The sequence below is a fragment of the Mus pahari genome, chromosome 17 (assembly GCF_900095145.1).
Source record: "Mus pahari chromosome 17, PAHARI_EIJ_v1.1, whole genome shotgun sequence".
NCBI classification, from domain to species: domain Eukaryota; kingdom Metazoa; phylum Chordata; class Mammalia; order Rodentia; family Muridae; genus Mus; species Mus pahari.
This window is the reverse complement of record NC_034606.1, coordinates 50,090,717-50,103,427: the sequence shown is the minus strand read 5'-3', so window position 1 is coordinate 50,103,427 and position 12,711 is coordinate 50,090,717. Positions and strand designations below refer to the sequence as shown.

The 12,711-nt window shown below is 39.6% G+C and overlaps 1 protein-coding gene across 1 annotated transcript in view; it reads left to right on the top strand.

Annotated features, from left to right (window-relative positions):
• Positions 1–11,193, top strand: part of Smc1b (structural maintenance of chromosomes 1B) — a 62,598-nt gene extending 51,405 nt beyond the window's left edge. Inside the window, exons 20-25 of the mRNA XM_021217005.2 lie at positions 3,402–3,558; positions 4,576–4,730; positions 5,709–5,860; positions 7,924–7,993; positions 9,201–9,311; positions 10,780–11,193. Coding sequence (XP_021072664.1) covers positions 3,402–3,558; positions 4,576–4,730; positions 5,709–5,860; positions 7,924–7,993; positions 9,201–9,311; positions 10,780–10,923 — 789 coding nt within the window. The 3' untranslated portion in view covers positions 10,924–11,193. The remainder of the gene's footprint in view (positions 1–3,401; positions 3,559–4,575; positions 4,731–5,708; positions 5,861–7,923; positions 7,994–9,200; positions 9,312–10,779) is intronic.
• The last annotated feature ends 1,518 nt before the right edge of the window (positions 11,194–12,711 follow it).

Here is a 12,711-nt window from a genome sequence, read left to right as displayed (position 1 = left end):
GAGGCCAGCCTGGTCTACCAAGTGAGTTCCAGGACAGCCAGAGCTATACAGAGAAACCCTGTCTCGAAAAACCAAAAAAAAAAAAAAAAAAAAAGCAATTGTACAACTGGTTGTACCATTTCCAGAGTTCTGTAGAAGGATAGGTAACTAATTAGCTGTTTGTTTATATCAGATTTCTGCATAAGGAACCAACCAGCTGGAAACTTTGTAAAAGAAGCCAATTAAAGTTAGCAATCCAAGGAATTAATTTGAACAAAAAGTATCTGATATTTCTTGCTTTTATATATGATGAACTTTGTATATTTGTTTTAAATATTAACAGTAGCAGCTATTATTTAATGATAAAAACAGTATCTCAAGTTAAACAAAATTTCTGGTTAGAAACAATTAGGTAAAGTAAAATTGGGACTATTGCCTTAAATGCCCATATCTAGTATTAAAAACATGACAATATATTTTTTAAAGATTTATTTATTTATTTTATGCATATGAGTACACTGTAGCTGAGCTGATGGTTGTGAGTCACCATGTGGTTGTGGGAATTGAACTCAGGACCTTCGGAAAAGCAGTCAGTGCTCTTAACTGCTGAGCCATCTCTCCAGCCTAACAATATATTTTTGTAAACATCAAATTGTTATACCTATATTCCAGGATTATTTAATAAATGTATTTTATATTGACCAACTATATAAAAAGACATTTTAATTCTATATTGCATCCTACCAACATTTTTAATTTTAATATAAAAGGTATATTCCCAGAGACAGTGACTTGCCTTGTCAAGAATAAATGATTCAATTTAAAGTTTTCTAAAATTAACCCTATAACAACATTGTAAAAATTTTATAGCATTTTCATTCCACACAGTCAACCAACAGATGGAAAAAATGAAAGCAGTCAGTCATGTCAAATCTGTAATAAATAATTTACATGTAACATGGACTGAACTAACAAAGAAGGCCAATTCTTTACTCCTTTTGTCGGTGGACAAATCTGTAGGTCACCACATACTGACAGCAGTAAGCATAGTTCTTAACATCATTCTATTTAAAAATAGATTGTTATAAAGCAAAATAAATTAAACGAGCTTTTGGAATTTCTAAGAGAATATCCACAAGCATCACTGCTAAAGTCTGTACACTCTTTGTCGAACTTCAAGGCAAGTGTAGGCACTGGGCCTAAAGCTCCCTCCATCTGGGTAAAGCCTGGTTATGGTCTGAAAGGACCACAGGTGAATCTAAGTTGGCGAATCTCCTTCATCTAAGTCACCTCCAGATGACTCTTGAGGGCTTATGGGTTAACGGATGTTACTTAATAGAATCACTTGACTCTACAAATACAAAAACCAACTGCCAAAGATAGGGCTTGGATATTCTGAATACCTTTTCAAAGCTGTGAGTTTGAGGACAGAATATCTGGCAGCCTCCTTTAATCGGGGCACATGGGTAGTTAGGGTGTGGCCCCTGAAATTAGATTTTGAAAAGAGGAAGAATCAAATGCCAAGGTTAAGGGTGTGGCTATCTGAACTAGCATGCAGGTCCCATACCAGTGAGGTGGTAGGCTTAGGTACAAAGTTTCCCTGTTCACAGCGTCCTCAAATGCCAGTTTGAAATACGTTGAGAATAGAGTAATTGTTATTTGCCTCTCTCCAGTTTGAGACATTTAGGATGTGGGTGCATGCTGAGATCCTTCACTGGGCAAGAATACCCATCTCCCTGTCATTTGAGAATGAGTAATTCATTTTTAGATAAGGAGGGGTAAGTTTTGTTTTGTTTTGGATCAGACTTACATAACCAGAGCTGGTCAGGCCTATACAGCCAGAGGCAGATGCAGCAGATTTCTAGCAGGTTTTAATTCCCATGCATCCTTGCCCTGTAAGGAGACTAACAAGCCTTTTACTCTGATGGGATGGTGCTCCATCGAGGGGAACTTGTGCTCCAAATAAGGGGACAACTTAAGTCTGGGGACTTCCTGCCATGGGTGTATATTGTAAATTTAACCCATTTTACTCAAGCATGCAAATTTTCATGACCAATTTTTATATACCTGATTTTGAATATTACTTTACATTAAGCAAACTTCAAGTTCACTTCAAACTTGTTTTGCTTTGCTTGCTTTATACAATGGAAGCTGGGAAGTGTAGTGTTTTGGCAAGAAACTATCATATTTGATCACTTAAAATTTACTCTGTTATTTTTTAAAAGTCACCAAAATATACACCTTATGCGGTTTTCAACGTGTTTTTCCCAGTGAGTTAAACATTGCCTTTGTTGTGTATTAATTTACCCCCTCTAGGAGTCAAGAAGGTTTTCCTGGAAGAGTGTGACTACACCTTCCCCTTCCCCTCCTTATTCACTGACTTCAGAGTTATGCATTAAACCTCCAGGTCATTTGTATTCCATCTCTGTGCCCCATGGTACCTGTGCTCATCCTGTGAGGAAGCTTTCTCATCCCAATGTAAATGTCAGCTTGTATTTCTGACTTCTCTGTGAGTGCTTTTTTATTATTTTTAATGTTTTGCCTAAATGTGTACTCATATATTACACGCATGCTTCATGTCCTCAGAAGCCAGAGTAGGCATGAGTTCCCTGAAGCTGGAGTTAGAGATGGCTTTGAGAGCCGCCTTGTGGGTTCTAGAAATCAAACTCAGGTCCTCTGAAGCGCAGCCACTGAGCCATCCCTCTAGCCAGCCCCTCTGAGTTTTTTTTTTTAAGGCAAATACTAGTTTTCCTGATTGACGGTTCAATGTCTAACCAGTTCATCATAGTTAATATCTGTAATGAACTAAGAAACATGATAGATCTTCACATTTTGAGCATGATCATAATCTGAAGAAGTAAAGAATGTTCCAGAGCAGCATGATACAGTATTAAACCATGAAAGACACAGCTGGGTAGGGAAATTACAGACTGCCTGTTTGACTACAGTACCAAACACAATGGCTTCCAAAGGGAAGCAAGGAGATGCAGAGGGTAGAGTCAGATAGTAGTGTCCTTGCCAGGTGTGATGGCACAAACCTGTAATCTCAGCATTTGGGAATTTGAGGAAGGAAGATTGCTACAAATGTGATGCCTGTATCTAGGCTACATAGTGAATACCAGAGCAACCAAGGCTAAAATGCAAGACCCTATCTCAAGAAACCAACTAACCAACCCCACTCCAATCCCCGCCCTACCCCTGGGCTACTGCAGAATATAAAGCCACTTACCACCAACATGAATTCAATTCCTGGGTCATACATAACTGAAGAAGAGAATCAGTCCCAAAAGTTGTCCTCTTACCTCCACACACATGCTGTGGGAGATATGCTCATACACACAAAGAATGGTAAGTCTTGTACTTAGATCTTACCTTTGAGTTTTAAAGGCATGCTGATCAGTGTTCTTCTTTGCTAATGATAGGCTCTACAATCAGATAAGGAGGTGGAGGCCCACCTTACACTCCTTCTACAGCAAGTAGCATCCCAAGAAAATACTCTACTGAAGACAACAGCTCCAAACTTGCGAGCACAGGAGAACTTAAAGACTGCCAAAGACAAGTTTCAAGAATCTGCAGATGGTAAAATTGAGTTTATAGTTGTTAGAAGGAAGATATTCATCTGTGTTTTTATTTCTGTATGTGCCAACAACCCCCTTGTATTGTACCTTTCTTCTATTAGCATGCATTTTTCTCTGTTGCCATATGTTAATGTGTGCCTTTTAATACTGAAGCACAAATGCCTTCCTTCATGAAGAATGTTCTACTTTACTTAAAAATAGGTTTACTGGGGCTGGTGAGATGGTTCAGTGGGTAAGAGCACCCGACTGCTCTTCCGAAGGTCCAGAGTTCAAATCCCAGCAACCACATAACCATCTGTAACAAGATCTGACGCCCTCTTCTGGAGTGTCTGAAGACAGCTACAGTGTACTTACATATAATAAATAAATAAATCTTAAAAAAAAAATAGGTTTACTGGGGGGTTGAGAATGTAGCTCTGTTGGACAGATACTTACCTAATATACATGAAGCCATGGGTTCCATTTCCAAATCCCTATAAACTGGGTTTTTGTACCTATATAATACCAGAACTCTAGAGGTAGAGGCAGGAGCATCACAAGTTCTAGGTCATCCTCAGCCACATAGTGAGTTTGAGCCCAGCCTGGCCTCATGAGACTGTCTCAACAAAAACAACAAAGTAGTATTAATTATGTTAAAACATAATCAAGGAACCAGGCAAGGTGGCGCTCGCCTTTAATCCCAGTACTTGGGAGGCAGAGGCAGGCGAATTTCTGAGTTTGAGGCTAGCCTGATCTACAGAGTGAGTGTCAAGACAGCCAGGGCTATACAGAGAAACCCTGTCTCGAAAACAAAAACAAAACAAAACACCATAATCAAGAGTTTTCATACCAGATAATTAAGTATATTAAATACACTGTAAGGATTTGCTAACATTATTTAGATATTAGGTCTATCAGAAAAAGACTCATGAAGCTTAAAAGTTATTTTCTCAGAATTTAGTAACAGGTAAAGTACTTTGAATGCAGATATATTCAAGACAACCAAACTCAAAAATAAAGATCATTTATTTTTTCTTAGCTTTTGAGGCCAGCAGAAAGGAAGCCAGAATATGTAGGCAAGAGTTTGAACAGGTGAAAAGACGGAGGTACGATGCTTTCAGTCAATGTTTTGAGCACATCTCAGTCTCAATTGATCAAATCTACAAGAAGCTCTGCAGGAACAACAGTGCCCAGGTGTGTTTCTCAACCTCTGACACTAGAGGGAGCTTGATGTCAATAATGGTGCTTGTTTTCTGGTGAGAAATAAATGTCCACTGTATAGTCCTTAATGGCATAGGTGCAGAGCCAGTGCAGGAAGACTGATCATCTTAAGACATGTGTTCTGGAGTCCACTCAAGTATACTGGCGGCAGACAAGTCAGAGCTACTTTGGGCCTATTCTTCCATTTGAAACATGAGTGGGGTTAGATCATTTAAAGTCTACATTTTTTCAAGTGCTGAAATCCTGTTGTCTAGTACTAAATCTACTTAATGAAACTACTGTCTGTATGGTAAGAAATAGTTGTTGTATTGATCAAAGTATCAAAGGAAAGTGGAAGACTAAAGGAGGGATCAGATCCCCATAATATTCATTTGAATGAATCTCTAAGCCCATTTTTTTTTTATCCACCCCTGTTGTATTAGCAATAGCCACAGCAAATACTTGTAGAATTAAATATGGAAAAAATATAGGTCAAGATCTGTGTACCACCTCTGCTTAGACTCACTTATGACTGAAATGATCCTGAATCTGAATTTTAGATTTTCAGCAAAATATAACATTTTAGTAAAATACGCATATTAGCTCATTGAAAAAAGGATTCATACATAACACCTACAATATGTGGCCCATAGTAAGTATTCAGTAAACGTCAGAGACATGGACCAACAAGTAAGTTGATGGAAACTTTTCATAAGTCTGTGGTGTCTGCTGCTGAGATTCGGCTGGAATTACGGTGGAAAGAGATTGGCCGTGGATATGTTGAGCATTCTCATTTCCCCTCAACCCAGATAACCTTGATATCTATGGGTAATGCACAACTAAATTTACAGGTATTTTTCCCATCAAAACTGAGGAGAACCTAACCAAGAGAAAGAATTTTTTCACTTAAATATGTTGCCACCTAACATATATTGGTTATTCTTCTGATATGGCTAAATAAATGTGTTTTAGGCATTTCTTAGCCCAGAGAACCCTGAAGAACCTTACTTAGATGGAATTAGCTATAATTGTGTGGCTCCAGGCAAACGGTTCATGCCTATGGACAACCTGTCAGGGGGAGAAAAGTGTGTGGCTGCTCTGGCTCTTCTATTTGCTGTACACAGGTAAGGCCACAGCAAGTTATCAAGTTTGTCTTTTTTACAGAAAGCCTATAATTATTTTTTAAATAATGTATAGCAAAGCTATCTTTCCAGTCATAAAATAAGGCTTGTTTTAAGCATATTATATCAAGTTAGAAAATCTACAAGTATAGTCTTTGACAAAATTTGGCAATAGCTAGTAGTTTTCTAGCTTTATAAAAGTATGATACTTGGATAATTGACATAAGACATCAAGATTTCCAAAGAATGAACAAAAGCAATGACCTAGTTTACATATTATTTTCCTAAGCCATACTCAGAGTTCTGCTGTATAATGAAAGCAAAGTATTTCTTCCTTTGAAAAAAGAAAGTGGGGGCTTGAAATCCTCATTTTCACTGATGATAGCTATACTGTTTCCCTTGAAATATAAATCAAGAAACAAAAGTTGAATAAAATTAATACAAACAACAAATTTCAGCAATCATAGCAGGCAGTAGCAGTGTGGGTGCTGGTGTCTTCCCATCACCAGGAACAGAACATAGGAATTTGACTTCTGGTCTCAAGAAAGAAATGGGACAGGCTCCCACAGGAGAGGTACAGAGAAAAACCATGATGAGGTAGACACAGGAGCAAAGCAGAATGAGATTATCACTAGGTAGCAACCCATCCTTTCACTCTATTAAATAATCACACTTTCAGGCTCTGGAGATTCTCCTATGAACAAAGTATCGTCCCTAAAAATATTTAATTTTGCCAGTGGTGGTAGTGCGCACCTCTAATCCCAGCATTAGGGAGGCAGAGGCCTCTGAGTTTGAGGCCTCTGGAACAAAGTGAGTTCCAGGATAGCACGGGCTGTGACAGAGAAACCCTGTCTCAAAAAAAAAAAAAAAAAAAAAAAAAATTATATAAACAAATAAAAAAAAAAAAAAAAAAAAAAAAAAAAAAAAAAAACTCATTTTTGCTGGGGGCTATAGTTCAGCAATAGAGTACAAGTCTCCCATGTATGAGACCTTAGGCTCATTTAAGATACTATTGTGGGGCCGGGCGTGGTGGTGCACACCTTTAATCCCAGCACTCGGGAGGCAGAGGCAGGCAGATTTCTGAGTTTGAGGCCAGCCTGGCCTACAAAGTGAGTTCCAGGACAGCCAGGGCTATACAGAGAAACCCTGTCTTGGAAAAAAAAAAAAAAAAAAAAGATGCCATTGTGGGGAGATTTATTTTCATTGGAGGAGATAATGAAGTACATTTGTAAACAGTTTCCCTAGTATAGAGAATATTTGAAAATGACAAATCCCATAAAGAAAATAAAAGGAATGGAGATATGCATGGCCCTGAGGTATTTTACAATAAAAAGGTTAGATTAGTTAAGAGTTATGGGAACAAGCCAGGCTTGGTGTCGCACACCTTTAATCCAAGCACTTGGGAGGCAGAGGCAGGCAGATCTCTGAGTTCGAGGCCAGCCTGGTCTACAAAGTGAGTTCCAGGCTACACAGAGAAACTCTGTCTCGAAAAAAACCCAAACCAAAAAAAAAAAGAATTACGGGAACAAGTTATAAAGATAGCTAAAGCGAGATTCTTCTAGATATAACAAAGAGTAGCAAGTGTCAGAGGCTCTGAGGCCAAACTGTGCTTAGCATATATGGCGTATACTTCATGTGGCAGTGATGGCAGCAGGGTTAGGATGCTGTTCTAACAAACAAAGTGAAAAGACAGTGCTGGCTTGGGACAATATGAGAGCTTGAGGTTACTGACAGGCATGGAATGTGTAGGAGTCAATCATGGCTCCATGGGCTTGGTCTAAATAATCCCTTAAATGCTGCCACTAGCTGCCCACAGGAGAGAACAGTGGGGGAGGGGGTTTGCTGGAGAAATGATGGCTGGATGTTCAGGTGAAATCCAGTGTGCAGACATGTAAGGAGAGCTCAGAGCTGTCATTCAAGTGTGCATGAGCTGGGCATGGTGGCACAAGACCTCGGTCAGAGGTTCTAAAAGGTCTTGATTACCCTAAGTACTGTTGCTCTTTGTCTCTAAGCTTTCATAAAACAAATATAAAGTTGTTACTCATGTACATGTTATTCTTTTCTAGTTTTCGGCCTGCTCCATTTTTTGTGTTAGATGAAGTAGATGCAGCCCTGGACAATACTAACATTGGCAAAGTAAGTTTCTTACTGATTTCAATCCCCCCACTCCTTTTGGTTTTTCAAGACAGTGTTTCTCTGCGTAGCCCTGGCTGTCCTGGACTGTCTTGCTCTGTAGACCAGGCTGGCCTCAGATCTGCTTGCCTCTGCCTCCCAAGCACTCTGGATTAAAGGTGTGGTCAACCATCACCCAGCTTCTGCTTTCAATTCCTAATAGAATGTTTATATTCTAGTTTTATTTTATTGCTGTGACAAAACCATAGCCAAAAACAATTTAGGGAGAAAGTTATACTTTTTTATACTTCTGTCACAGTCTATCACTGAGGAAAGTCAGGAAAAACCAGCAGAAGCCTGAAGAAAAACCATGGAGACAAAGAGCAACAGTACTGAGGGTAATCAAGACCTTTTAGAACCTGAGAGAGGTCATGTGCCACCATGCCCAGCTCATGCACACTTGCGTGACAGCTCTGAGCTCTCTTCACACATGTTTGCATTCATCCATTTGATGGCTTACTTGTCAAACAAATCAAAATGCCAAAATAAACCACTCAGAACTTGAGTACAGGAGAACTAAGACTCAGACTTTCGTCTAGTGAGATAGCACTTACCAAGTCCCTAAGGTTGGTCTGGGGTAGAGTACACTGGAACTAAATGCTGTGTTTTCAAGATCATTATGCTTCTGGAGTACCACATACAGTGAGTGAATGAGACAAGTTAAAAAGCCACATTCGCAGGAGGGACTCTGGTGTTAGAGACCATGCTAGTAACCTTGATGCAGAAACAATGATAGTAGGAACAAGAGAGAAGAGGATTTGATGGTCTGGATATAAAATGTTCCCACATAAAGGCTGTGGCACCTTCAATTGTGCTTCCTAAAGGAAACTCTGAGAGGGTAGGGCCTTAGTGGGAGGATGTTAAGTGATTCTAGGCATTGCCTAAAGGATACTGGACGCTCAGACTCTTTGCTTCTCTAGAATTACACCACCATACCCTAATCATTTTGCTTCCTTGGAATTGAGCTTCCTGAAGTAGCTAGAATTCTTTATCCAAGACTTGATTATAAAATCAATCATTACACTTGCCACGGTTACCCAATCTTTAAGTCTTGAGTTATCAACTCAAATGTGTTTTTTAAAACTAAAACAAAGAAAGAGAACCATTGTTCCCAGAGCCCAAAGGAGGCTTTGCCTTGCTGGTGAAAGGTATGCTTTTTATTTCCTCCCAGGTCTCAGGTTACATCAAAGAGCAAAGTCAGGAACAATTTCAGATGATAATCATTTCCCTGAAAGAGGAATTCTACTCCAAAGCTGATGCACTGATAGGCGTCTACCCAGAGGTAAGAGGGGCAGGGCAAGGGCAGGCCCCATAAACTCCACCGACCCTGCCAGCCTTGGGATTTCCTAACACAATCCAGGAGTTTGTAGACATTCTTGGGTTCCTACAGTGGGTAAATATGACCAAATGATTTTTAAATGAGTAAAATAAGTAATTACTCAGATACTCTCCTTGACAGAAAGAAATTTAAGACATACGTAGGTGAAAGAAGGAAATGGAAACTGAAGGCCATGGCCCAGCAGATGGCTCAGCAGGTTGGGGCACTTGCTACCAAGCCTATTGATCGGAGTTTGATCACCGAGACCCACGTGATAGAGGGAGAAAACCAACTCATCCCTTCCCCCCACACACGAGTAAATATGTGTAGTAAGAAAAAAAAATATCTCAGCCAGGCATGGTGGCGCTCGCCTTTAGTCCCAGCACTGGGGAGGCAGGGGCAGGCGGATTTCTGAGTTCGAGGCCAGCCTGGTCTACAGAGTGAGTTCCAGGACAGCCAAGGCTACACAGACAAACCCTGTCTCGAGAAAAAAAGGAAAAAAGAAAAAAAAATCTCTAAAACTATAGGGTAGTTTGGTACTTGTGTTTTGCAAAGTAGTAGTACATGGTAACAGAACAGTTAATACTGTGCTTCATGTTTCTTTCTTTATTTATTTATTTATTTATTATATTTAAGTACACTGTAGCTGTCTTCAGACACTCCAGAAGAGGGAGTCAGATCTTGTTAAGGATGGTTGTAAGCCACCATGTGGTTGCTGGGATTTGAACTCTGCACCTTTGGAAGAGCAGTCAGGTGCTCTTACCCGCTGAGCCATCTCACCAGCCCGTGCTTCATGTTTCTGACTTAATATTTTGCACAAAAATTAATCACTATTATCAAAAAACAGATTCACTAGAAGCTCCAAGGCATACAAAAACTCTTAAAATTTCAACACATCCATCTCAGGTCAAAAACTGAGCTAGGGCCATTAAGATGGCTCAGCTGGTGAAGGCACCAGCTGCCAGGCCTGACAACGTAAGTTCTGTCCCCAAGACCCATGCAGTGAAAGGAGAGGACTGACCCTGAAAGTTGTCCTTCACACCTATACCCTGCAGGCACACACCCACACATACACAAAACAAATTTTTAAGTAAAAACCTGAGCCAAGAGAATAGAGCAACAATTCAAGGCTTTCTGTTTTTAAGCTGTTGCACTTTAAGCTAAGATAAAAATTGATTTACTGGGTCAGGTGTGGTGTTGCATGCCTTTAATCCCAGCACCCAGGTACCTGAAGTAAGTACATTTCAGGACAACCAGATCCACACTGTGAGTTCCAGGACAGCCAGGGCTAAATAGAAAAACCCTGTCTCAAAAAACCCACACAGGATAATGAACCCTTTTAAAATGCATTGTTAGATTAACTATGACCTAACTTTAGTAAATACTGTTCCTCTGATCAGAACTGACTAAAACTGCCCTTCCTCCATTTCAGCACAATGAGTGTATGTTCAGCCATGTGTTGACTCTGGACCTTTCCATGTATCCAGACACTGAAGACCAAGAAGGCAGCAGGAGCCACCGAAAGCCCAGAGCACCACGAGTATCAATGTCCCCAAAGTCTCCCCAGTCTCGTTAGAAATGAGTATACTCTTGAACACCCACCAGCTGTAGCAGCTTTACCCAGACCCCGTGGAGGTCAAGTCAGTCTCAGTTTAGACCAGTGTGTCATAGAAGAAAAATTCCTTACCTTTTTAGTAGAAAAAGCTATAGCCCACTCCAGCTGAGGAGCACTCAGCCATTCTAACAGAGGTTTCCTATGGCAGCATTGAATGAAGTATATGGTTTTCTTTTGCTTTTAAGGGCTTTTGTTTTGAAACAAATTGGTTATAAAATTTTGAATTCTGCAGCATCTTTACTCTGGTCTTGCCTTGCATTTATCTTTAAGGGAAACAGCTGGTCTGGGGGTTTTATTTTTTGTAGTGCTGGAGAAGGAACACAGAAAGAATGTCTAAGTGTTGTACCACTGAGTACCTCACAGCCTTAATAGTTTCTAAAAATGTCAAGTAGCAGTACAGGTAATAAATTGGTGATCCTGGCTTACATGGGAGATTATTTCAGAGGGAATGTATGTCAGTACTGAAAACATAAAGTAATCTCATAAGTTTTAAAAACAGAAAACTTGTGAGGGTGAAACTAAGTCATATAACTTCAGTATAACTAATGTTTCTAAGTCTAGTTTCTTGTAAAGGTACACCGAATTATAAGGCTTTTCCAGGTTATAGGGACTTCATGTAAATGTCACTGTGGAAGCTGGAATGTGGCAGTTTTCAGCAGTGCTTGTTCCCATTTCAAAGTAAACAGGATTCTGCAGGACTCCATAGATGTCAAATCTGATCCAAGTGCTGACCCAGGAGCTGTCTTCTGAGACCTTGGCTCACTTCTGAATAACACTTGTTTCCTGTACACAGAACATGCTCTACGCCTGCTTGATAATCTGAGTTACAAGATTTAGTTTCATTCTATATATGCACACATACACACACACAAAAATAAAATGTAGTAAGATACTTTTATAGAACTATACACCCCCCAAAAAAAAGCAAAGATAGCATTATAAACAATAAGTTGCTAAGAAATACACAAATGTTACAATTAATAGTTCACCCTGAAAGGACCCTGATGTTAGCTTACAGAAAATAGGTATGAATATGGTCATACAAAACTCATGGTGCATATGGGAACTAGAGAGCCCGAGTCTTATGGAGCTTCATAGTAAAGATTTCAGGGTATTCTCTCAGCTCCAAAGAACTGGGTGCAAACTATAGCATTCACTTAGAACAAGGTTCAGCAGACTTCTTGAAGATCCACAATTAATATTTGTAGCTTTGGTGAAGCTGTAAGGTTCTCAGAAGTACTTGAACAACTACTTAAAGTGTGCCAACTCTCCGTCTCTGGGCAGTAACCACAATAAAGAGCCAGAGCTTGTCAGCTAGCTTAATGCTTCTCACTGATAAAAAGAGAGGCAAATACTTTGTGTTGAGACTGTTTCCTAATACCCAAATCACTAAAATAAAATGACATTCAAAACACACCATAACAAAAAGGTTGAAAATAGATACAATTCAGTATAACAAAATGCAGATCCTTCGCTGTGACACTAAAGCTTTTTTTTTTTTTTAATTTATTTATTTATTATATGTAAGTACACTATAGCTGTCTTCAGACACTCCAGAAGAGGGTGTCAGATCTTGTTACGGATGGTTATGAGTCACCATGTGGTTGCTGGGATTTGAACTCCGGACCTTCAGAAGAGCAGTTGGATGCTCTTACCCACTGAGCCATCTCACCAGCCCCCTAAAGCTTTTAATAGACTGATTTGTTTTCGGTTTGTATACTGCTTTTATAGTCAGCTGAATGTAATTTT